The following is a 27,225-nucleotide window of genomic DNA, read 5'->3' as shown; positions in this document are numbered from 1 at the left end:
CTTTAGTGTTGTAGGATTAACTAATTAAAGGAGTGCAAACTTGTCCAATGGTAGCGATCACATATTTTGCATTCATGTTCTTGCCTTGAATTTGTTTTGGTTTCATGAGGTGAAAATGGAGCAAAAGAGTGAAAATTTTATGTGTAGTGCTTATCCAAGATATAGGTCACAAAGGAAAATGCCTTAAGCTAACTAAAAAAACATACCACTTTTTGTTTGGTTGATTTCTTGATTTTTTAGTTTCATCAACTTAAAAATTAAATATGCAAAATACAAGAAAAAAAAACTTCCTTTTCATATACTTATTGAACTAGTTTTTCATTCATTTCCTTGGATTCAACTACCTATATACTCATTGGATACTAAAAATTTAAAGTTCTTGTGTTTGGAGACTTGACAACAACAAAAGCATAATTTAAGTTGAAAACATGAGCTAAATACTTGCTTTTATAAAATTTTCATACTTTATACAAGTTAAATTTTAATGATTTGATTTAATACGAAAATGAGAATTGATGAGGTTTCATAACACTTATGGATGAAAGAAGACTATTTTGATGTCGACAATATTGGTACCATGGCATGTAGTGTACATAATATTGATTGTAAGTATGAACATGCCAAACACAGGTCTCTTGGATCCTTTCTATTACCCTATCCATAGGTTGTAAACTTTAGGTTTAGCCATATGGTTGTTTTAAATCCTTATTGCATATGATTTGGAAATATTTTTTAAAAAGGATAGTGAAATATAGGCCTTCATAATTAAGTTAAACTCATTTAATAATATGAAGAAGACTATCTAGAATTGTTATTGTTGATACCTTGTCAATAGAGGATGGATTCTTCATTCGAGGTGATAGTGAAAGCTCCCATTCAGACTTTGGAATATGGGCTTCTTGCTTCCTTGCACATAGATGTTTGGACGGGGTGTCCGGACACACCCTCCGAAGCTTAAATTATATTAGAAACCCTTAGAGAAAGAGAGAAAGAGAGAGAGAATTGGTGAGAGAACTCATCGTCTCCCCCTCGTGTTCTATTACAGTAGGGTTTTAATAATGTTCCACAGTGAAGGAAAACTCAACAGTGCTAAGTTGGCCCTTGTAATGAAGATTTCACAATAGTGACAGGACAATCATCACATATTCAGGGTAGCTGAGGGTTGTGTAAGGTTGCGTGTCATGATACAATTTGTCGCTCCTCCAACATTGCACCTACTGAAGCAAACGTAAGGATGGGAAGAGTCCCATCAGTTAATCTGGTGTCAGTTGGGCAAGGTCTCGCATATCAAAAAAGATTTGAGGCTATCAAGGAGGTGAGAGCTGCTTGACAGCGTAAATAATTCAGACAAGATGCTCTCGGGTACCTTGAAGGGCGTCCAAACAGTGATGAAAGATGTGACACATGGCCTAATCAGAAGGATGCCACGTGGACAAACAGGTGGAAGTATTCATGGGTAGACAAGTGGGATAAGGCCCTTACAATGCCCCCTTCAACACGTGCACTTGTGTTTGGACAATAGTGGACGGACTGAAAGTGTGCTCTGGAGTCCCCCAGTGTGAGTAAGACACGAGTCAACCGCTTATCAACGGGACATTTCCTCAGAGGTGTTTTGCCAAGCAGCATGGCGCTTTGGGTTATGTATTATGACGGCTGTCTTTTATGATCCCTAGGGTTTTGGTCCCTTATAAATAGGAAAACCTTAAGCCTTTTGGGATTTTACTTGGACGTTTCTTGTTCTGAAGGCTTTTTCTCACACCGTTACCTTCCTGCATTTTGTGATCTCTAGTCACCGTCATCCCGTCGCCCTACTGTCCATAATCTCCGATTTCTCTTGCATTCTTTATTGTTGTGACTCCAATGGCCTTTCATCTTCTCAGTAGCCCCGCCATTTTCGCCAGTTTTGGTCCAGGAAGGCTTAGCTTCTTCCAACAATGGTTTTTCTGACTTTTGGTAAGCCTTCTCTCTCCCATACTGGTACTCTATCATTTCTGTTTGATTGGTTGTTGTTGGGGATTTGTTGGAGTTTGGACCGTTTCTTTGGTTGTGGTGTATAGAATGTGAAATATGCGTAGTCTTTTTCTAGATAGAGGGACCGCTGCTGGAGATTGGTGAGGTCTTAATAGGACTAGGAATTTTGTAGTTGGGTCATGACCCTTGTGGGGGATATTCAAGGAGGGAGACCCTTAGATGGGGTCCACTCTGCAAGTTGAGCTAAGGCTCTGTCCAGGTACGGGCTTTGAGCCAGTGTAGGATGGTCTTTGCATAGTTGAGGCATTGTCTGAGAGTAGGAGGGTCGGGTGACTACTTTCTAATTTTTGGTCGTTGTGTCGTGTAGGTCCTACTCGACCCACCACTTTAGAATGGCATCTCGAGGGGGTGATGCTTCTACCAACGCGATTGGTAAGGACAAGAAGAATGTCCAAACAGGAGAGGATGCCAGACGCGCAGATGTAGGGAAGTCCATTGAACAACTAAATGTACGGGAGTTTAGAGAGCGCTTCCATGTTCAGTATGGGATTCCAATCCGCTTGTTAAGTGGTGACCCAATGTCAACCGAGCAAGAGCCCGATGGTGTCATTGTTTTTAGCAAGAAGCAATTCAATGTCAGGTTTCGCTTTCCTCTTTCTCTTCTATTCAAACAGTTTCTCCACTTTACAAAGATTCCTCATGTCTTCCTTCATCCGAATGTAATTAGGATACTAATGAGGTGTAGCATGTTGAACATGCTATACCATTTGGATATTTCCTTGTTGGAGGTCCTATTTATTTACACCATTAAGATGAGCAAAAAAGAGATTTTTAGTTTATCCGCTCATATTCCGTCCCTTCAATTGGTGACCGGACTTCTAGACTCCACCAAGGGAGCAAAAAAATGATATGTTGTTGTTTCGGGCCCTTGTGATGGCCTATATGAACATCCAGATCACCCATTTGAACCTCGTCATTCGTTGGGGATTCCGGGTAGAGCAAATTGTCATACTCTTACTTTGTCATTTATAATTATAGGATTGTTGCTAACGTACATTATCTGGTGTACTGCAGAAAAGAGAATGAAAGGTCGGTCGGTAAAATGGGTGGACAAGACTTCTTTCGACCGGTTGAATAAATTATTTGTGATTTTTACTAGAGAGCGAAATCATGAGACCTTGTTGACTAAAGAAAATATGTTGAAACTGGTCTGGGATCCCAAGTCGTACGTCGTCCTTTTCTCCCTTCCACATTTTGTGCCCAGAGTGCTGGTGCCTGGTGAACATTATGTGGTGAAGGATCTCCCCTTCTACGAAAAGGCCCGGGTAACAGTCACGAAGAAAATGGTAGACTGGCTTGCTCAGAGAGAGAAGAAATGCTAAGAGGGGACTCTAAGACAAGCTCCGGGTGGGAGTAGTCTGACCACCAGCTCTACTACTCGTCCTCCTTCCAAGAAGTTTGTTCCCCGACCTACTGAGAAGGCTTTGGACTTGTCTCTCCCCTTTCGTCTCTTCGTCTCCTTCAACCTCTACAGAGGTTGGCATCGATCAGGGCTCATCCAACTCACCTTCTGTGGGGGACAACTTAGATTAGGAGCCTAAGCCTGTCGTGCCCTTCATTAACCTTGATCCAAAAGAAGAAGAAGCGGCAGAAGAGATGACTCCAAACCTGAGGGCCAGCTTTAAGGAAAGGCAGTGTAAGCGCCTCTCCGAAGCACTCCCCGCTACACCTCCGCCTACCAAAAAGAGTAGTCCGGAGGCCCCTCATGAGGAACTGGATCCGGATGTTCCAATGGTGCAAGTGCCCCCTTCTGATACTGTCCAACCTTGCTTAGAGTTAGTAGTGAGGCCTCCTTCAAAGAGCACTTGTCCGGCGGAAGATGAGGTCTCTACAGCCACCCCGGGTGGCAAGGCCAAGGAAAAAAATGCTTCGGCTATTCCCTCAAGCTGGGAGGAAATAGCAGCGTTGCTAAAAGCAATTCCTTGTTTTACTGCGCCCTAGCCTCCAGCATTCGGAGTAGAAGAATTCTTCATGTTCTCCCATCGTCACTTCGTCAACCTGAGCGGCATCCCTTGCATGGCTGGCATGGTTTGACCCTCCCATGTCGCTCAGGACTCTGCACTTTGATGCACTTATCCACTGCTAAATATACTGCTGAGGAGACGGCGGAAGTGGTAGGCCTTATTCTTCTTCTACCCAAGTTTGCTTAATCATCAGGTTTTGACATCTGTTTTACTGTTGTTTCAGGGGGTGGCTGCTATTCATAAACTGATGCGACAATGAAGCTCTTTTCTCAAACTGCTAGAGGTCATGGAGAATATGCGGGTATTTCTTACCCGGTAGATAGATAACAATGAAGAACTCTGTACTCAGCTTGGTCAGGTAGAGAGCGAGCTAGTTGCGGTCCGGATAGTAGCCATGGATGCAAAGAAGGCTATGAGGGAGTTGCAGGAAAGGGTGCAAGCGACGAAGGCTGAGGCTCGCCGGATGGAGAGGAAAAAGAAGTTGTAGAGGCCAAATGCAAGGACGCTCAACAGGAGAGGGATTAGTTGAACAAGGAGTTCGAGGATCTCCGGGCAACATCTGAGGCTTAAAAGTAATAGCTTGAGGAGCTCCATGCCAAGTTCACTACTGAGAAGAAGGCACTGACTGAAGATTATCAGAAACAGGTGGACTAGATGTTCTTCTACAGCTATTAGTGCTGCATAAGGAAGAATGGTATCAAGCATGATATCCCTAACTATCCTTCTAATGGTGAAGAAGACGCAATAGTGAGCGGCCCCACCTAGGGAGACAAAGATCCATACGCTTCTGGTCCCTTTACCGGGCAGTGATTTTTTTATTTTTCCTTTCTTCCATCTGGACTTGTCTAGATTTGTAGTGAACTTTTCATTTGTAAATATACATACCTTTATTCTACTTGTGCTTTCTAAATGAAACTTTCTTCTATTTGCACATTGTATTAATAATACTACTTTAAGTTAGACACATTCCATGGGCGGAGCATGGTTGTTCCATCTAGCATTTTCATATGGTAAGCCCCTGAATCTCCAGTTTTAGATACAATGTAAGGTCCTTCCCAATTATCTTGGAGCTTCCCAACTCCCTGTTTAGTCATATTCTCAAATGTTTTGTTTTAGAACTAAAGTCCCAACTTTGAAGGCACGTGGTCGAACTTTTCGATTGTAGTGGACAACAACTCGTTGCTGGTAGGACACCATTCGGATGGCTGTGTTCCCTCTTGCTTCATCTGCCTAATCCAAGTGTCTTTTAAATTCCATATATTCATCTCTTTGGCCTTGAATGGTAGTCCAGGTTGTGGGCATGCCTATCTCTGTTGGGATAACCGCATCCATCCCATAGGCGAGGACAAAGAGAGTAGTTCCCGTTGGTCGTTCGAGCATTGTGCGATAGGCCCACAAGACGCCGGGCAATTCATCAATCCACCTTCCTTTGGATTTTTCCAATATTTTCTTTAGTGTAGAGAGCAGGGTCTTGTTTGTCGCTTCTGCTTGCTCGTTGCTTTGAGGGTACCGAGGAGTGGAATACAAATTTTTTATCTTCAACTCTGAGCAAAAGGTTCTTAAGGCAATGCTATCAAACTGTGGCCCATTATAAGCTATAATTGCCTGCGGGATTCCAAATCGGCAGATGATGTTCTTCCAAATAAACGGAAACATCTTTGTCTTTGATGTTGACATTTGCTTCTACCTCTACACATTTGTTGAAGTAGTTAGTGGTTATAAGCAAGAACTTTTTCTGTACGGTAGCGACAGGTAGGGGGCCAGCTATGTTCAATTTCCATTGCGTAAATGGCTAAGGGCTTGTGACCGGATTCAGGACCTCAGAGGGCATGTGGGGAATGGGGGCGTGCCTTTGGCACCAATCACACCGCTCGACGTAGTTCGCAACATCTTGTTTCATGGTGGACCAATAGTATCCTTGTGAATGAGCGCAATGTCCTAAGGTTCATCCCCTCATGTGGTTTCCACATACACCTTCATGTAGCTCTGCTAACACATACTATGCATCTGTGTCGTTTAAGCATCTAAGGTACGGACCTCCAAAGGATCTCCTATAGAGGCTATCCCCAATCAAGGTGAAACGGGTTGTTTGCACCAGATCTTATGAGTCTGCTTATTTTCTTTAGGAAGATCTCTGGTCCGGATATATGTCTCAATTTCGTTCATCCAACCAATGTTTGCTTCATTGGTGGTGCACACAGGTGCAACGACTATGGATGACATATCCTAGATGTATACGAGCAATAACACTGCTTCATTCACAAGAAGAGTAACTGTTATTCTGGCTAAGGCATCAGCTTGGGTATTTTCTGAGCGGTGGATTCTCTTAATGGCCCACTTGCTTAATTTGTTCAGGCTAGTTTGTTCATTTGAAAGGTACCGAACCATGCACTCATTCTTGGCTTCATATTCTTCTTGAATTTGCCTAACAACTAGATGGGAGTCACTGCGTATTTCAAGCTTGGACGCTGACAAAGTTAGAGCAATGCTAAGTCCAGCGAGGATTGCCTCATACTCAGCTTCATTATTAGAGGTTAGAAATCCGAGCCGAATAGCCTGTTCCAATTGCTCTCCTGTCGGGGATTGCAAGAGGAGGCCTATTTAGGATCCTGAGGCCTGGGATGCCCCTTCGACGTGTAGTATCCACCACCTCTTTTTGGGAGAGCTTACACCCTGATAAGGTTTTTAGGGTGTTTCGGCTATGAAGTCAGCCATGACCTACCCTTTCATTGCCAACTTGGGTTGATACTTGATTTCATACTCACTTAGTTCAATGGCCTATCTTGCCAGTCTATCAGATAGGTCTAGTTTGTGCAGAATGTTTCTGAGTGGTTGATTCGTGAGTACAATCACTTGATGAGCTTGAAAATAGGGGCAGAGCTTTCATGCAACACTTCTCAAGGCCAAAGTTGTCTGTTCCATCCTCGAATATTGGGTTTCTGCGTCAACCATTGCTTTACTTACTTAGTAGACGGACCTTTGCTCCTTGTCATTTACATAGCGGAACAAAACGACACTAATAGCACAATCAGACACTGCTAAGTACATGTATAATTGCTCACCAGGTTGAGGACTACTTAGAATGGGTGATTGAGTGAGGTAGCGTTTAATCTTCTCGAATACTGTCTCACAGTCACTTGTCCACCCTGTCGCACTAGCTCATTTCAGTGTGAGGAAGAAGGGTTTTAACTTGTCTGTAAATCGGGTTATAAAGCGTCCCAATGAAGCTAGTCGGCTCATGAGGCATTGCATCTCTTTCTTACAATTTGGGACAGACGTCTCCATGACGGACTTGATTTGGTCCGGATTGACTTCTATCTCTCTTTGTGTAACCATGAACCCTAAGAACTTGCCTGCGCTGACTCCAAAGGCACATTTGGCTGGATTCAGCTTCATTTTGTACACTTTCATCAAACAAAAGGTTTCTTCTAAATGCCGAGCGTGCTCACTCCTAGTTTTTCTTTTTACCACAATGTCATCGATATATACGTCCACAGTCTGGTCGATTAATGGCTTGAAATTTTTTTTCATTAGCCTTTGGTAGGTGGCTCCAGCGTTTTTAAGTCCAAACGGCATGACCTTGTAGCAATATATCCAGTGTGGTGTCACAAAGGAGGTCTTCTCTTCATCTAGTTGGAACATGGGAATCTGATGGTAACCGGGGAAAATATCTATGAAAGAGAGCATGCCATGCCCGATAATGGAGTTGACTATCTGGTTTATTCATGGTAGCAGGAAGCTTCTCTTCCACTTAGAGTTGTATTCCTTGTAAACGAGCCCTCCATGGATGTAGTTGATCACGACTCTAGGAGTTGCTGAAGTTATAGGGGTTTAGGCGTCTGGGTCTTGGTCTATCCGTGTTCATCTCCTCTCTGAGCAGACGTACTGCTTTAAGTGTCTGACTCTTACCAGCTTCTCCACTAGGTAATGGAGACTTCTGCATTGCTCCTTGGTGTGGTCATGTTCCTTGTGGTAAACACACTTTCTGTTCCGATCCCGCTTAGCTAGATCTGTCTTGATTGGTTCTGGCCATCTGTGGACCCGCATTTTTCACGTGCGTCCCCACTCGATCGGCGAGACTCGCTTTTTATTTGTGAAAAAAATTATTTAGTTTTGGAAAAGTTGGAGCCGCCACTTATTTTATTTTTATTTTAAAGGGAAAATAAAACAAGAAAGAAAAACCCTAAAATGTGACTCCATAATTTTTGGAAAAAAACATGTCTTTGAAAAACCCGAGTCTAGGTCCGGGGATCAGGTTACTTATTGGGAAGGTACCTCTAGGAGGTAGCACCCCTCTAAGCCCTAAAGAGGTCTTTACTGACTAAATTGGGAAATGGGGCAATTAATTGATTAATTGTAGATACCTAAGTAAGCTAAGTGATTTCAAAAAGTAGCATGCTAAATAAGGAGATCAATCACAATAAAGAAAAGTTAAGGTGCGTACCTGAACCACTTCTTAAGCGCTATCATAAAACATCAATGGTTAATTCAGAAATATGACACACGACATGCATTTTATCAAGGATGATCAAACAAGCATTGAGGCAATCAAGTATGGCATCAAACAAGGGCAATGACGTGCATATTCATGAAATTTTGGGAACGTACCTGGATAGCATATATAACTCCTAATGTGCTTCCTCAGGACATGGGGGTTAGATAATAAATAATAAATAATGAATAATAAATCCTAGCATGCTTATCTAATTAATTAGCAAAAATTATAAAATTCGGAATAATTAATTATCATACATATCTTGTATACAATTCCTAAAAAGAAAAATGTAAATATAATTACAATAAATAGTAGGGTAGTAGCAAAAATAAATTTTTAAAAAAAGATTTTCTTATGTAGGGGTTTCACCAATTCCCCAAATTAATATACACGAATTTAGCCTATAATTGTCCCATTTATTTGGGACCACAAGCTGTGATTCGCGTCTTGTTTAAAACCAAAATTTTTGTTGAAAATTGAGAGGGATGCAAACCGATTAAGATATGGTTGCATGTTATTTTTTAAATAGAAAAGAGATTTTGATTCTAGAGGCTTTAAATGAATTTAAAAAAAAAAATCTCTTAAAAGTGTTTTTTTTTTTTAGAAAAAAAGTTTTGTTTTAAAATAAAGGAAATTAATTTTTAAAATAACAAAAATAGAAAACAAAATATCAATCAAAACAAAAGGAAACAAAGATCACGAAATAAAGATTTTAGGAAAACTTGTCAATTAAAGTGGTGAGAGTGAAGACCAACCTTCATGGGTTTCCAGTGGCCCTCAAAGAAAAATTTTACCAACAATCACTAAGGCAACAAATTTATAACTTCCTAATAAAATAAACTAACAAAATTATCATCCAAAAAACTAACATTTAGATTTTAAGAAACACATGAATAACTAGAATTAAACTAATTGGAATTAAAAAATGTAAACTTTACCTCACATTATCAATTAAACTAAAGAATCAAGATTGATAACACGTTCAAATTAAAAATAAACTAGGATTAAATTAATTGAAATTAAAAATACGAATTTTACCTCACAAAATCAATTAAATTAAAGAATTAAGATCAATAACGTATTCAAATTAAAAATAAACTAGGATTAAACTAATTGAAATTAAAAATACGAATTTTACTTCACAAGATCAATTAAATTAAAGAATTAAGATCATTAACATATTCAAATTTAAAATAAACTAGAATTAAACTAATTGTAATTAAAAATATAAATTTTTCTTCACAAGACCAATTGAATTAAAGAATTAAAATCATTAACATATTCAAATTTAAAATAAACTAGAATTAAACTAATTGGAATTAAAAATATAAATTTTTCTTCACAAGATCAATTGAACTAAAGAGTTAAAATCAATAACATATTCAAATTAAAAATAAATTAGGATTAAACTAATTGAAATTAAAAATATAAATTTTATTTAAACTTTCGTGTAAATTAAAATAAACTAGCATAGAACTAATGAATTGCAATCATAAAAGAGAGACATTTAATCTAAGAAAAATAAAAGATTGTTCAAACTCGAGATTTAAAAGAATTTATCACAAACAATTAATCAAACCAATCAACTAAAACCCAAACTAAAAAAAAAAAAAATACTATATCAAAAATCGAAAACTAACCTGTATTGCATCGGAAAAAATACCCTCTTGATGTGTCATCTCCACCCTTGTATGTGAATTTCCGCTCCAAAAGAAAAAAGTCCCCTCGCCAAAGAAAAAGTCTCTCCGTCTAGATCTCTCTGCTCCAGCCAAAATAATATCTCCCCATGTGGATCCTCTTTCCCCTTCAAATCCCCCTTGCCATATTTTATATGATAGCCCGCCTTTGTATGGAATCTTTTTGTTTCTTTTTGGGAAATGTATTCCGGAAACCCCACTTTCTAAATTTCTCAGGGCACTTACCATTTCAATTGACTTAATAAAAGAAACCTGTTAACCCAATGAGTTGTCTGGTGGGTCCCATGGTTATAACATCTTCTCTCCTCCAATTAGACACAGCCCGCCTATGCCATTTCTTCATGTTCCTGGTATGAGACCCACAACTACACCATATCAAGTGCTAAAATGCGCCATAAGTGACTCGCCCTCATACCCAATGCGCGTCTAGAGGACTGTTGAATCGGACGACCATGGTTGGATGGATATCATCAAAGCTCAAAGTTGTAGGAACCTTTCTTCAACAAATCGACCAGCAAGCGGCAGTCTCTACGGAAGAATGAGACACCACAATCAGATGAGCATGGTGAAAGGATTCCCGTGAAATCTGGAGGGGTCATGCCTTTGAGAGATCCGAGACTCTGCTTCTTCGTCTAACTCAGAAAGTGAATGCATCAGAGAAGAAAGGAGATGAGGAGTGAACGTCGGTGGCAGGGGCAGCGGTCGGAGAGATGGCGCCGGTGAGGGCATTCGCGATTCTGTTCTTTGATGGATTCAAGCTTTTCCTCCCACTTGCGATCACGGTTTCTCTACTCTAATCGCGATCCCGGTCTCGGTTTCTGGAAGAGCAGTGGTGGCGGCTGTCCAGAGAGAGGTCTAAGGGTTTGTTGGTGGAGGCAGCGCGTGAGGAATGGTCGGCGGAGGAGGAGCCACTTTTAGGTGCCGACATAGGCGATAACTCTGGCAGATCTGTTGAATCAAAAAATGCAATTCTGAAGTCGTGATTGCAGGCAACTCTGGGAGGGCCTTGACAGAGCAGACAACACGCTTGAGAAGGGAAAACTTTGAGCCAGCCATGCTGCCACTAACATCCAACACGACAACAAGATCTATGGGAGCACGATCAAGAAGGTGGGCATCATTAAGAAGAGTTGGTGCCTTAATGCCCACAAGAACTGCAAATGATGGTGGTTATGGTGGTGATGGCGGTGGAAGCCATTGGAGGCGTCTTCGTCCATGTTAGATTCAGCTGGCGACGGTGAGAAGTGCAGCAGTGTTGTGACGTGGAGATGGCGGAAAGAAAACCAGAGAAAGAATCGTGATGAAGGTGTGATCTCCTATTCTCTAAGAAAATGGGTGTCCAAGGGAAGATGGTGATTCCATCCTTGAGTATGAAGGTTATGGAGCTCCGAAAATGGGTGTTTGATGACCCTTTCTCACTTTTTCATGAAGAATTCAAGAAAACGCCCCCTAGTCTTGTTGTCGGTGTTGTGGCTTCTTTTTATACCGACATTAGAAGTCATTGGAACTCCAACTGTCATTTATTCTCAAGCGTGGTGTGCATGCTTCCATGTTCACGTGTTCTTCACGAGGGATCATCATCTCTAGAGACTTCCAGAGAGCCTCTAAAAATGCCTAACCTCTAATGCCACCTCTCTGTGACGACTCTCACCAACTTCATCCTCTTGCCTTCACAGGAACCTCCCACTCCCAAACATGCAATTCGTCTCCTCATGCAAAACAAAACCAAAATAAAATTAAAAAATTAAAAGAAAAGAAAATAAACCCATGGAAATAATAGAATAAAACACGATTTTAAAATAAAAGGGAGAGAACTAGGAGAGACTAGATTATATAATTTCGTCTTTCAACAAAGGGGGTCGTATGCATATTTTAAATCTAAACAATTCAAACAATTTTCTATTAAGTAAATAAATAAAATAAAGATAAAAATAAAAATAGTAATGATAATAATATTGACAATAATAATAATAAAGAAATAAAGAGTAAAAATGAAAATGAATAATCAAAATATATATAATTATCGAATGCATGCAATAATAATAATAATAATGATAATAATAAAAGTTATTTATATATATATAAAAGTTAAGCCCGATGAAGTATTTAAACGGACCTAAGTGGGTGCCTAACGAACTAAGTGTCCTAAAGTGATCGGGACATTGTCTAAATGGCCTAAACATGCCTAAGAACTATCCTAGAAAAATAAAGAAAAGTTTAAGTCTAAATCAAAACTGCCAAGGGTCACAATAAGGGGCTAGGCAATCCCTCAACCAGAGTCTCCGAGGTGGCTCAAGAAAGGTAAGTAATGTGAGTAGCTATGGGCCACCAAGGAACTACTATAAAGTATCGAACTAGTGTCTAATAGGACATGCGCTAAGAGGACAAAATTGAGAGTCTACACCATCTAAAATCAACTAAATCTCGGATCATGGGGAGGAGCTTGTCATATGAAATATTGAAGGGGTGAGGCTGCTTGGCTTGATTGATGTCGTCCGTCTTACCCCCTACCTGCCTGCCTTCGTTGGCTTGTAGTCTTAGAGTTCTTGGCTGAGTCATTCGTAGCAGGTTTACTGGTGACCAAAACCTGCTGGGTAGCTGCACGGACATCATTATCGAGCATGAAGTACTTGTTTGCTTGTCTGAACAGATCGTCCTTAGTCATAGAAGGCTTTTTGGCAAAGGATCCAAAGAAGGGTGTACCCGGGCAAATATTCCTTTTAAAGATTTGCAGGACGACGTCCATGCTGTAAGATTCTACTTAGAGTACAGCCTGCCCGAACCACTTTACAAACTCCCTCAACGATTCATTTGCTTGCATTTTTATGTTTTGTAGGGTACTGATGTTTTGTTTATGTTATGTTGAGCACATATATTGTCCCACGAAGGCCTCCGAAAGATCCCGAAAGTTATCGACAGAATTCATTGGGAGGCGGTGGAACCATGAAAGAGTCTAGCCTTAAAGGCTGACTGGAAAAACCTTGCATAGTAGTGCATCATTCCCTATGTCAAGGATCATGAGCTGCCTATGGTCGAATGGATCACTAGATTCATCGTACATAGAGAATTTTGAACTATGAACCCTCTTGGGGGTTCGCAGTTGATGATGTCAGGGGTGAAAGGTGTGGAAAACATGTCATCTAGTCACCTACTGACAGAGCCTAGGGGCCTATGTTGGCCAAACTCCCTACTTGTTGTTATGATGGTGGATGGGGGAGCTAATCCGTAATGACAGGTGCAACTGAGGGGCCAGGATATGCCCTTTGGGCCGTTGCTTCATGTGGTCCCCCCCCCCCCTTTCCCATGTTGGGTATCTACGGCCCTAGCCTTGCACGCATCGCATCTGATAACTGGGACTTCCTATCGCGTTTTCTCTTTGATGAGACACGAGTGGAGTCTGAGCTTTCATCCTGTTGCGTGTGACAGGTTGGTGGAGATCTTTGTTCAAGCATCCTTTCCAATTCATTAAAGGGGAACTCTGCGTTCCCGGGGTATGTTGCTTCCTCGTTTTGCCTGGAGTTCGCTCGTTGACTTCTTGGTTGTCGGCTACAAGGAGGGCTTGATGAGGACACCTGAATATGCAATACGTCGTTTTCTTCCTTGAGTCTTCTCGTCTCTTGGAGCAGGGACTGTACTTGTTGTTCACTCTCTCGTTGGCGTATCTCCACACTTGCATGCCAGTCAAAGTAACCCTCGTCACCCATGGCTAACGATCGACTTCTAGAGGGTGTTGACATTTTTGTTATGTTTCCTATAGATGGCACCAATGTTGATACCTTGTCAACAAAGGATGGATTCCTCCTTCGAGGTGACAGTGAAAGCTCTTGTTCAGACGCTGGAACCTGGGCTTCTTGCTTTCCTACACATAGATGTCCGGATGGGTTGTCCGGATATGCCCTCCGAAGCTTAAGTTAGATTAGAAACCCTTAGAGAGAAAGAGATAATTGGTAAGAGAACTCACCGTCTCCCTCCCGTGTTCTATTACAGTAGGGTTTTTATAATGTTCTGCAATGAAGGAAAGCTCAGAAGTGCTAAGTTGGCCCTTGTGATGAAGATTGTGCAGTAGTGATAGGGCAATCATCACATCTGCAGGGTTGTTGGGGGTCGTGTCAGGCTGCGTGTCATGATACAGCTTGCCGCTCTTCCAACCTTGCACCTACTGAAGTAGACATAAGGATGGGAAGAGTCCCATCAGTTAATCTGGTGTCAGTTGGGCAGGGCTTCGCATATCAGAAAAAATTTGAGGCTATTAAGGAGGTGAGGGCTGCTCGGCAGCGCAAATAATCTGGACAGGATGCTCTCAGGTACCTTGAAGGTCGTTCAAGCAATGATGAAAGATGTGACACGTGGCCTAGTTGGAAGGATGCCACGTGGACAGATACATAGAAGTATTCGTGGGTGGACACGTGGGATAAGGCCCCTACAGTTATTATAAGGGTAATAAGTGTTATTATGCATAAATGTAATTATAAGGATGATAACTGTTTACCTCATTTGATGAATCACTATGTTAAACATGCATCTACAATCCTACAAGAACGTATTGAATTTAATTTTGACATCAAATCAGCACTATTGTGGTATCGATTTTGAACAACTGAGACCTTATTCTTTTAAAGTGGTATCAAATTAAACGGAAATTCGGTAGCATATGGTATCACTATGGTATCAAAATTCATTGTTGATTAAGATTATTGGTTTTTCAATTTAAATCAATAAGCAAAATGATATGGTAGAGGTATCAAGGTTATCAAAGTTGTACTGAAATAAACAAATTCTAAGAATTTTTGGTATTGAAATGAAATTGATACAAGGGATTGCATCGTCACTACTACAAAAATAATTTATGGTGTCACTATTTATGGTGTCACTTTTAAAATAATGACACTATATGGTTTATAATTAATAAAGGTGACACATCATATAAAAAATCTTCAATTGAGGTAGTTAGATGATGTTAGTTTTATATTTATAGTCTCATTTTTTGGGAAGTAGCATCATATAAAATAAAAAATTTTAAGTATTATAACTTAATGAGCCCACTTTTAGAATTAATAATGAGGGATAATATATAAAAAGACCATTGTTTCCATATGTCATCCACAATCCAAAAAATCTCAGTATACAAACCCTATATATAAAACCATAATCTTCTTCTACCTTTTCTCTCACCCATAGTCAACACGCTCACAACCGACATTCTTCACTTTGTGGACTCCCAGGTAACCCAAAATCTCTTAGATCTATCATCTTTTTTCTTTTATTAATGTCATTATATTGATTGTTTCAACATCTTTGTATTATGGTTTTTGTGAACTGCGTTTTCTTGAGTTGTGGGAAAGAAAAACTTAGGTTTAAACTTCTATCATAGAAGAAAAAACTTGTAGATTACTTGATTTTTTTAATCTGAACCAAACACATGTTCGTGTCCTTAAAAACAAGTGAAAAACAGGAAAAAAAAAAGAATGATTTTTAATATGTAATTGTGTGAGAATGATAGGTATAGAATCCCCCGTATGGTGAACATGTCCCTTATCTGAACTGTCCTCTTGTATTTCTCCATGTAAACCTTTCCATCCAATATCACTAGCCTGAAGAATAGTGGGTTCCTCGCTGCTTCCATCATGTCTTTGGTGATTCCGGTCTCCACCCATGGACGGAGATCCTCGTAGATCCACCGGAAGTAGTCCAGACATGCATTACTGGAGAGTGGGTGTTGTTTGGTTGAGAATATAAATTTGTGCTCGACAAGATCGAAACCCTCTCAGATCTGTCGGATCCAAATTCGAACTCGCCGGTGTTCGGATTATCGATTTTTGATGCGGAATTCGTTTTGCAGCCTCTTCTGCTGGCTCTTGATTCGGCCTCTGCGAAGGTCATGGAGCCGGCGTTGGAGTGGTTGTTCAAGTTGTATTCGCTGGGGCTGATCCGCGGCGTGATTGATGGGAAGGGGGTGATAGAGGCGGTGTGTAAATCGGCCATCAATGGCGAGGACGCGGTCGACCTCGTCGTGCTTAAGGTTCTTCTCTTTTGCCCCTGACCAAACCCATTGTCCTTTTTTTTTACCTGCTTTGACCGTATTTATATTCTTTGCTAACGAACTAGAGATGAAGAGATGGAGAGATGAAAAGATGGAGATATATAGAGATATAGAGATGGAGAGAGAATGTGTGTTTATATCTCTCTCTCTCTCTCTCTCTCTCTCTGTGGTCTTCTATTTTGCATGAGATTCCCTACCCACCTATAATCGTAATCCTTTGCTCCACTCACATTACTTTCTCCACAATCCATATACTTCTCAAGAAGCCCCCGTCCACTAGAAAGATTAAAAAAATAAACAAATAAAGGAAAAAGGAGTTTCTTCTTGACTAATTAAAACCCTTTATGTATTTAATTCATAAAGCATTTCATTGCAGACTCACATGACTCAAGAAAAAAACCCTACAAATACTGAAGAAGAAGAAGAGAGACTTACATATTTACTTGCATATGACCACTAGCGTATGCTTAACCTCATGTTTTTTGTTTTTTTTTTTTGTTTTTTTTTTAATGGGAAGTACATCTGGTGGGTTTAAATAACATTTCTAGTACCTATTTGATTAAAGAAGTCCTTTAAACAAATGGGATTTTGTTTTTGAAAGCAATTTGAAGTATTTTATCAGACACAAAAAAACTTCTCAAGACTATAAAAAAAATTGATATATATTGTCTGATGGGAGATAGTTGATTCATGCCTAAATGGTGTCTCAGCTGATTCGTGTCCAGCTGGTCCTCTTTGATTGAGGGATTAATCAACAAAATTTATAACCTATTACACCATATACTAGGGTAGCAAAGACAAAGCTACTATAGCATAGTGGCTCTAGGATCGTTCACTGGGATGGGTTTTCACTTCACAAATGATATTAATTCAAAGCTGAATTGGTGCCTTTTCATTTCAAGGTTAGCTTTAAAAGAAAACATAAAGACGTTTGAATGAAAAAGGTTTGGTTTTAAGCTAACCAAAAGTAGTAACTGATTTTACTTATAAAGAAAAGTGTTTCTTGGAGTTTCAGATCACTAGGCTTAGATTCCTCATACAAAAAGGAAAGTTCCGGTCACTTGTTTCTTTTCCTCGCATTGGAGAATTAACATATAGTTTCTTCTCCAACCGGTGTTGTACAGATGCTTCCCATTAATGGGTTCAAGCACTAAATCCCTCTCACTGATGCAACTTGCAATGGCTCATACCTCTCACCTAGCACTTGCCATTCAAGGTGATCCTTAACCTTGGATTACCCGTCAAAAGCTCGCAAGAGATAACTAATGGATGTCTCCTTGGAGTCCAAAAGCTTACCAAGTGTTGGCAATTCTAGAAAATCCTACCTTCAAGTCACCTCCCAGAGGCTCGCAAGGGGTAAACTAGTGAATCTCCATGGATGGAGATCACTTGCCTTACCAAGTGTTGGCCCAGGTGATTTAAAGGTGTTTTAAGTTAACTAAAAAGATAAAAACCATCAACGGGTCACACTTTCTCTTCATTAAAAACTAAAACAACAAAACTTCCAATTTATGCATGAGGAAACTCACCCGGCTTTCTTCACTCCAAGAGACAAAGAGCTTAGCCTCTCATCCTCTGAGGAAAAATCCTCAGAGTTTGATTGGCTAGAAAGACAAAGAACAAGAAAACAAAAAAATATAGAAGAAACAGAGCAAGTGCTCTGTTCGTTGCTTACATATATTATGATGGATCTCCTGGAACCAGCTCCCCCGGCTCCCTTTTAAACCAAAAATTACACTTACAGCTATTACATGATATTTTGCCAAATTCCTAACTTAAAAGCTAAGGAAATCTATCATTGGTGACTTACAAGGAGAATTTGGGCATTTAGGCAACAAAAATCTAATGAAAAATATCTCCAAGTGTCGGTTACAAATATCGGGAAGCACTCAGGACCACTTCGCAGGTGTAAGGTGAGGTCTGCGAAATTTCGCAGGTGCACAAGAAGGGCTGCGAAATTTCTTCATAGCAACCAGCTGCTTCAACACCTTCACAAAGTTGACTTCCATCTTGTGGTGCTTGGCTTCCATCGCGGCATGAAGCTTCAGGGGAACTCCATAGCACTGTGCAAAAAGGCTGCGAAATCACTTTGCAACAAAAATGGTGATTCCGCAGCACTTTTCTGAAGCCTTCCTTCAGCTTGGAGCAGTTATCTTCCAAAGGCTGTAACTTCCTCATTTCAGCTCCAAATTGCACACGGTTTGAAGCGTTGGATTTTTGACTTCCTGAGCTTTGAAATGGTATATAGCATGTAGAAAATGGACTTCGGGAAGTGCTCCAAAAGCGTGAAAGAAGACTGCAGCTACTGTCCTCTGTTTTCTTCACTCTGTTTTTCTCCTCTTTGCTTCTCTCCTTGCATTCCGGATTTTGCTTATGGCAAAAATGCTTCAAAGCTTTGATTCTTCATGCCTCTAAGCTTCCCATTCTTTTCCAAGGATTCCAAATAACTCTCCTCAATCTTGGATTGCTTTGGTGATCAAATTACTAACAAAAACACCAAAACTTACACAATTTGATTAGAATTGATTGCAAGGAGCCTTAACATGCTAATTGGGTTAAAAGGCACTAACTACTACTCAAAAGTGTTTAAAAGGATTAATTAGAAGCTATCAAATAGCACTTTTTGAGTAGTAATCAATAGTAACAAAGATTAAGACATATATACTCTTTGATTTATCAAAACACACATGAATTCATGAGATCAATAATCTTAACCTAATGTCTTTTATTCTATTTGATGATAAAAGAAATTTTTTTGAAACAGTTGAAAGCATTATATCAAGTATACTGCTACCCATTACACACACATGATTAGAAAGAGCTTGGATGGATTTGAAGATTAAACCCAAACCCATGTCAGAAATCAACTAAAGTCATAGGTGTTTCAGTGATTTAAATCAAATGGGTTTTGCTCTACTTGGTGAAAAATATGGAAGCTAGAAGTACTTAGAAAGTATTGAAGATATATTCAATACTCACATCTAAGAAAATAGAAAATAATAATAGTATAGTAAGGATAATTAAATTAAAGAAAACAGCGAGAAATGTGTAATTGTAGAAGAATGAAGAGTGATAGACTGACCAAAGGTAAGATGAAATATCCAAGAAAGTAGCATGCAAGATCTAGGAAGGTGGTTGGGCAAGGTGTGAGTTGTGATTTTTATGGTGTCTGATTCATTGGAGTTTGGGGCATGATTGCTGAGCTGCCTCATCACACATAGTCACTTGATTATGGTTTGATGGAAAATACATGAGATAGGTTTTCATACAACACCAGTTTCCTAGAAATTAGCCACTGCATATTATATTCTCTCTACAACCAAGAGAAACATCATATCACCAAAATCCGTATGCCCCCTTAACTCTCGAGGGCACTCTGCCACTCTCCATAAATTTATTTATTTATTTATTTATTTTAACAAAAAGCTTCTTTTATTTGTGATGTGATGAGAAGTTGTATATGTTTATAATTAATTAAAAAATTGATGACCTGTAAATACTGAAATAAAATAATTCCATCACAACTGAGAGTATGAATATGTTGCATTGGTGAGATGATCGAGACATGATATCCTTAATTTAAATGGGTATTAATATAGATTCTGTGATTAATCTAATTTGAATATAAATCCAAGCAGATGATTTCTGTTCTTCATAGTCACTTGCATTTAATTGCAACTTTTTTTTACCGTTATCACTAATAATTTTAAATTATTTGTTTGACCAATTTAGTTAAGCCACCTTGAATATGATGCACTCGCCTTTGAAATATCTCCTTTAAATCCTCATTCCATTTCATATGATCCATTTCAGTCTCTCTCTTTTATTATTGACAGTTCCCAAAATTGTAAACATAGAAGTAGAGAAAAAAAAATGTCACTTTGAGGTATATCTTAGTAACCAACAAGAAGCTCAGTGGTTATTGCCTCTGTTCTTTCTTGACTTGCAAAGTAAATAGTTTGTATTAGAAGCAAATTTGTCTTTGAAACCAAGTTTTTATTTTTTTGGACCTAGGTAGTTACATCTGTTCAGTTTTGTCATAAAAGATTCTCTTTGTAGTAGGATATTAAGTTTCTGTGGCCTTTTCTCAACACTTCCAAGTGAGGAATTTCCAAATCTGTTCGATGTCATCAATTAAATCACTATATATCCTAATGATTTTGTCAGGGACCCTTCCTCTTCTTTTGAGATCTTTGCATAGGTCTATGGATTACACTAGATGGTATGGTAAATATCTAAATGATGCAACGAAATTGACTATGACGAATGCAAATTATTGCTTCTTGCTAATTTTATCGGTTCCAGATGTTGAGCCTGATTCTGTTGCAGTAGAGGACCTCAATAGATATTGTTGGTTTTATTGATCCTCAAGATTGGTCTTGCCCTAGTAGTCAAATTCCCATGTGGACAACTTTAGAATTCACTCTGTATAAACATATCTGGTATTTCCAATTAGTTAATACACTATTAGTAGATAAGCAATATATATAAACATACACTCTGTTTCTTGGAATGATATGATAGATAGATAAATGAATTTAAAAAAAAATTATAAATCATATTATAATTAAAAAATGAAAAATAGCAATAGAGAAAGGGAGATAGAAGGGAATGGCAATGTTTCTATTAACATTCAATCAAAATTAAAATTCTACATTAGCAGGAAAAAAAAAAGGAAAATCAATTTAGTGACAATTATTATCTAGGGAGGTTTATCATCTTTTACTAAATAGTAAATACACCTACCATGTCCCTGATATCCATATCAGCTATCCAGGGTACCCCTTAATGAACAATTCCTAAGATCATCTTGTAGTCTTCTCTTTACAAGAGCGAAACCCAACTTCGACTTGATTCGAAAAGACCAAAGCTGCACCGTTTCATCTTCCTTCATGCTATTCCTTTCCGTAACCGATTTCCAATTAGTCACCAACACATACATTGAGGTAGAATTTCCAGAAGCTTTCTTCATGTTCCACTTCCTCAGACTGATGGTTTCCCGATGAAGGGAGGGCTCAATCAACATCACTTCCATATCTACACATTTTTTTCCGTTTCCTCCTGAGTTCAACCTCTCGTTCTCTTCAAGTGTGAGGAAACTTTGTCGTATCTGGTTCAAGGGTATGGACAGTCAATTGTGACCGGGACTCACATCAGTCTTGAAGAGAGGCTTCTAGATTACAAAAGTGACATTAGAACCCCCCCAGAGCCTTGATCCGATTCCTGAGGATGACAGGGAGCTCTGGCGTTGCATGGGGAGACGGACACCTTGCCCTATCCATCATCTTCTTCATCCTCGGCTTCTTTTTCTCCTGAACACACCCCCCATCATCATCTTCATCGTCGTTGTCATCATGGCATCGTGGTGGCCGTTTTTTAATCTTGATCGTTTTTTTAAGACACCGATCACCTCCATCTTCGAATATCTTCATCGTTTCTTCAAGACACTGATCGTGTTTCTTCTCATCATCATGGCACCGTGGTGGCTGCTTCTTGATCTTGATCGTTTTTTGAAGACACCGATCACCTCCTTATTCAAATATCTTCATCGTTTCTTTAAGACGTTGATAGTGTTTCTTCTCATCTTCTACCACATAATCCATTGAAGCGAATGCGCAAACTATATAACTACGAGGGTTTCTTGATCTTGGTAAAGAAGGAAGTGGTTTCTTAGTCTTCTTGGTATGGCAAGATGATGAGCCAGAGAGAAGTCTTTCAATTTGGAAAGTTACAAGTGGGTTCTTGTTCTTGTTGGTATGGCCAAGAGAGAGCTTATATATAGATGACGACCTGAGAAACAAGTCTTTCAATTTGGAAAGTTACTAAATCCTAATCAAATCCTACAACCGCCCCATATATTCGGAAACTTGGACCGTTGGCCTCCAAATTCTATTTCTTTTATTGTTTTAAAATTTAAACAAGTCCAATTATCCCCATCTGTTTTTTTTTTTTTTTTTTTTTGGTTAAGAGAAACCAAAATTACAAGTTACCAAACATGTTGAATTGTTTATTATTTTGAAATTACTATATATAGAAGAGCATCCAACGTCATCAAATTCTTTTTTGAAATGTATTAAAAAATTATTTTTCCCTCAAATTTTAAAAATAATAACAAAATATTAATTAATATCATTATTAAAATATAAAAATAACAAAACTTATCTGATGAAATCTCTCTTCCAAATTCTATTTCTTTTCCTTCTTCAAAAGTGGTGGTGCATTTCTTTCCCTTCTAATGTGAGCTTAGCTTATCATTAGGATATTTTTTCAAACAATATTATGAGATGAGTTTGAGTCATTCTTTAAAGAAATGCTTCTGCATTATACTTTAATGCTTTGATACAACTCTCAAACATAATAAGCACTTCTTATGGTGGGTGGGCACAAGAAGAAATATCTATTGCAATCTTGTTTAACATTTTCATCTTTTGCATCTTCTTGCTATTGAATTCCCTTCAAGATGGAAGTGTTGTTTGAGTATTGAATTCTAATTTAGTATGTGAAAATGTGGAGTGGGAATGAACATCTCATTCCTTTCCTCAGTCATTCTTATGTTTAGATAACTAAAATACTTATGGGAATAAAATTAAGAATGATTCCAAAGGAAATGAAATCCTTTGTAAGAGGTATTTTGATTCTCTAGTGTAAGTTATTTCAAATTAAAATAACTTGCACTAGAGAATGATATTTTGTTTCCATTTTAATGTTAAGTAAAAATGGGAATGAAAATGAAAAAAAAAAGAAATAAATTGAGAATAATATCTATATATATATATATATATATATATATATATTAAAAAAAACTCTCACATTCCACATAGTTTAAAATAATTTTTTTTATTTAAAAAATTCCTCTTTTTTTTTTGCTAAAAAATAAAAACCTATTTGGGTGTGTGATTTAAAAATAAAATTGCTTTTAAAAAATTTATACCGCTATTTGGTTGTTATTTTTTAGAAATAATTTTTAAAAATAGTAAAACAGAGAACTATACTCCCGAATTTTTTTTTTCACTAAAGAAAATGAATTTCAAATTAAGTGAGCCTTTGTTTTGAATTTATTAATAAGTTTAATAATTTAAAAAAATAATTTAAAACTCAATATATATAATGACTATAAAAAATAATAGACATAACTAATACTTTAAATCCTTTAATAAATCTTGAAGTTTTTAAGAATAATTTGAAATTTTAAAAATTGATTAATTAATTATAGATTAATAAAATAATTCAAAATATCATCTCTAATTGAGTAATAAATGTATACATGTAATGAAAAATTTAACCTTAAAAATTTAAATTTGATTTTTTAAATTGATTTAAAATATAATAGTATTAGCCATTATTAATTTTAAATAACTATTCTTCATTAATTTTAACAAAATAAATTAATTATGTTTTTATAAGATGTTAATATCCATATTTTTATAATATTTATAAAATATATAAAATCATATAAAATAGTATTAGAATTTATTAATTTTGGATTATTATTATTATTATTATTAACAAAATAAATCAATTAATGTTAATATCCATATTTTTAAATATTTATTAAAAATATTATTTATTATTTTATTATATTATTAATATTCATATTTTATAATAAAAACTATTTATTTTTAAATTTAAGAGGTGGTGCACTACAATCTCTACTAGATTGACTAAATGCATGAATCGACTATGGACAAACCTATGACTTGTATCTTCTATGCAACTCTTAATGCACACAAGTCATGTACAATGTAAGAGACATGAGTTGAATGTTCAAATCAATGTCAATACACCAAAATGATAGGAAATAGATAGTTAAGTCTTACTTTATTACAGCATATCTTGCTTTTAGGGGTTCAATCCCAACATAAATGGTATCAGAATCCCCTATTTTGTATCAATATGCTTCTTCCTTCCTTCTTTCATCTCCTCTTATGCATCTAGGCTTCTCCATTTTGTTTCCATCATTTTTGTTTCGTTAAGTTGCCATGCACTCACATTTGCACCCATTTTATTGTCTCTTTGCTGCATTCTCCACTATATGTAAACATTAGTCCAACAATAAAGGCTAATGTATATTTAAGTTAAAATGGTAGGGTTGAGGTCGTCAACGGCTTTGAACCTACAAATAAGACCCTAAGGTATCATATATTTCCTTTCAATTAGGTCACTTATGACTGAGGCATGTAACAATAGGTATTCTTAAGATAGACACTCTACTATTGTTGGAAATTATGGATTGCTTTGTTTCCTGGCCTTAGATCGGATAAAAAGCATGCATCTATCCTTAGGTTTCTCTTGATCCAATCAAAGTGGTTATGAAAACCAATAAGATTAATTGATCTAGAGAAAAATAGATCATACCTATGATCTAGATGTTCTTAAATCAATTCTAGCGAAGTTGTCTAAGAAGTCGTAAGTCTTGTTTACCTAGTGTCCTTCTACCTAATCTCTCATCACATGGATCCAAACATGAAAGAGAAGTGTGGGCTTCTCTTCCTTCTTGAGGGTGGTTAGGGTTTTCCTGTAGAAAATCTTTTTTGAAAGAAAAAGTGTCAAAAGTCTTAACCCTAAACCTCTAAGGGGATTTATATAGGGTTCCTTATAAGTTTAAGTGATTGAGCCTAAATTGGGTTGGGGTCAATTAATCCATCCCACTTGGGTCCTAATTAATTAATTAGTGATATTAGGTTTCAATTAATTAATTAATTAGCTCAGTCTAAAAAAATAATTCATAAGATCTAATGCAACCTTCACTTTTACTAAAACACTCATATACACACTTATAAATCAAAAACCCAAATCTCTCCAAATTTACATGTTATATATCTCAAACCCATGAGATATCATAGTGTCTATCTTAAGTATACTTGTTGCCACCAACTTCTACCAATAGTGATCAAATCCATAGAGAATATATGATCACCTTAGGGTCTTATTCGTATGTCAAAGTCATTGAAGACTTTAGCACTAATTCAGTATCCTTTCATGGTTGAGAGCCCATATATTATAACAACTTAGTGATATCATAATTACCGATAGTTAATGTTATGACCTACTGTAGATCCTGTCCAATATGTAATCATACACATTAGTACAACTCACCATAAGAATCATATCCTGATGACCAAAACTCTTCATCCCTTCAATTAGAAGGTAGTGCACTACAATCTCAAATGAATTGCCTAAGTCCATGAGCAAGTTGTGAACCAATCATTTATTTGCAAGAAACTCATTACTTGGATCTGTCATACATCTCCTAATGTACCTAACTCATGTACAATGTAGAAGGTGTCAAGCTTAAATGCTAAGAGAGTATAATACTTGAATAGGATAGAAGAAACTAGGAAATTGGAATCATATCATTAAATAATAAATACGTTTATTATTACATCATGTCATACTTTTAAATGTTCTATCCTAACAGTGTAATCATATACACTAATGCAATCATCATGAAAAACTTATTTTAATGACCATAACAAGTCATCCCTCTAATTAGAAGGTAGTAAAATACAATTTCAAATAGATTACCTAAATCCATGAACCGGTGATTAACAACTCATCAACTTGCAAGAAATCTATAATTTTGATATTTTGTATAGCTCCTAATGCACCTAAGTCATGTGCAATGCAATTGATGTAGACCCAAATGCTTAAATAAATATTAATGCAAATATAGATGAAATAGTGAAAATAAAAATCATAGTATATATATTAATGAAATCTTATTTAGTTACATTATATCATGTTTTTAAGGGTTATATCCCAACACTTTGCATTATTTAATTGCTTAAACCTTTGGTTTTGTCCCTCAAAGGCACTAAGATGGTTCTTATATGTCTTTTTAGTTTCAATAAGCTCCAAAACATTCCACATGGAAATAAAAGTCTCCTACCTTCCCTTTAACTTAAAAGTATTTCTTACATTTTGTAAGAATATTTTGTAATATAAGTCACCTACATAAAAAAATGTGAGGAGGTTGGAAACACATTCTATAGTTCATTCATAAGAGCAGGTTCCCTCTCCCCATCAATGACAAGTACTCTTGGAAAGAAGTCTTCATGCATCAAATTTCTCAAATTTTGTAGACTCATATGTACTTATCCTCTTTTTCACCCCCAAGATATGTAAATGCAATATCAAATATCTTATCCATTGATGTTATACCAACTATCTCATGCAAAAGCATTCAATACCTATTCATCTTGTAGGCAAAATCCATGATCAACAGCATCGGAAAGGTTAACAACAAATAAATGGATATTGACTAACATTAAGTTTATAATATAGTCATTTTGTTCATCCCTTCTATGTCATTCGATGTAGCTCAACTCCATTAATTTATGCATCAATTGTTACATTTATGACCTCTCACCATATTCATTTACTTTATGTTTATAATTTGCATTATATATTATCCCAATGTGCTACAATTGAGTTCATTCCTCTCCTTTAAAATATTAATTATCTTCTTTGGCTTAATGTCACTCTTTAGTATTTTTATTAAGATACTCATTTCTTCTTAATTTAAATGATTAGCACAAGAATATCCTTTAAGATATTGTGCTTTAGCGTAATTATGTCTTCCACATTTAACAACCAATATCTAATCATCATTAGTTAGTAGTTTTATACCCTTAAGAGTGAATGGACACCCACATTTCTTTGTTTCTATCAATCTCATTTTCTTTCTTTTTACTCTCATATTCAAAATTAGCCTTTCTTGAATCCCTATATACTCCATTTCATTCTCAAGTAAAAGTAATCCTAGGCTTTTGTCCATGAAGTTCCCAAATATATCCTTTACTAATTATAATAACCATTTAATTTCTTTTACCGATCTTTGATATTCATTTGATTAATGCTTTCCTAGTACAATTAATTATATATGTTGTGAAGACAATCGAGTAGTTTATCATTGTCAAAGCTTATAAATGCTCTATCCTATATTAAAATTTTAATAAAATTCAATTTTCTTTTAGATAAGAAATAAAGAAAAGGTTG

The 27,225-nt window shown here is 37.2% G+C and overlaps 1 protein-coding gene across 1 annotated transcript; it reads right to left on the bottom strand.

Moving 5' to 3' along the window:
• Positions 1-20,992: 20,992 nt before the first annotated feature.
• Positions 20,993-21,659, bottom strand: LOC117928398 (B3 domain-containing protein At3g25182-like). Its single transcript, XM_034848288.1, has 2 exons — positions 21,438-21,659; positions 20,993-21,337 (listed from the first exon to the last, which is right to left on the bottom strand). Exons 1-2 carry the CDS (start codon positions 21,657-21,659, stop codon positions 20,993-20,995), a joined length of 567 nt encoding a protein of 188 aa, XP_034704179.1.
• Between the last annotated feature and the right edge of the window lie 5,566 nt (positions 21,660-27,225).

This window comes from Vitis riparia, chromosome 13, assembly GCF_004353265.1.
Source record: "Vitis riparia cultivar Riparia Gloire de Montpellier isolate 1030 chromosome 13, EGFV_Vit.rip_1.0, whole genome shotgun sequence".
NCBI classification, from domain to species: domain Eukaryota; kingdom Viridiplantae; phylum Streptophyta; class Magnoliopsida; order Vitales; family Vitaceae; genus Vitis; species Vitis riparia.
The sequence above is the reverse complement of the archived record's forward strand: the minus strand, read 5'-3'. Positions and strand labels throughout refer to the sequence as shown.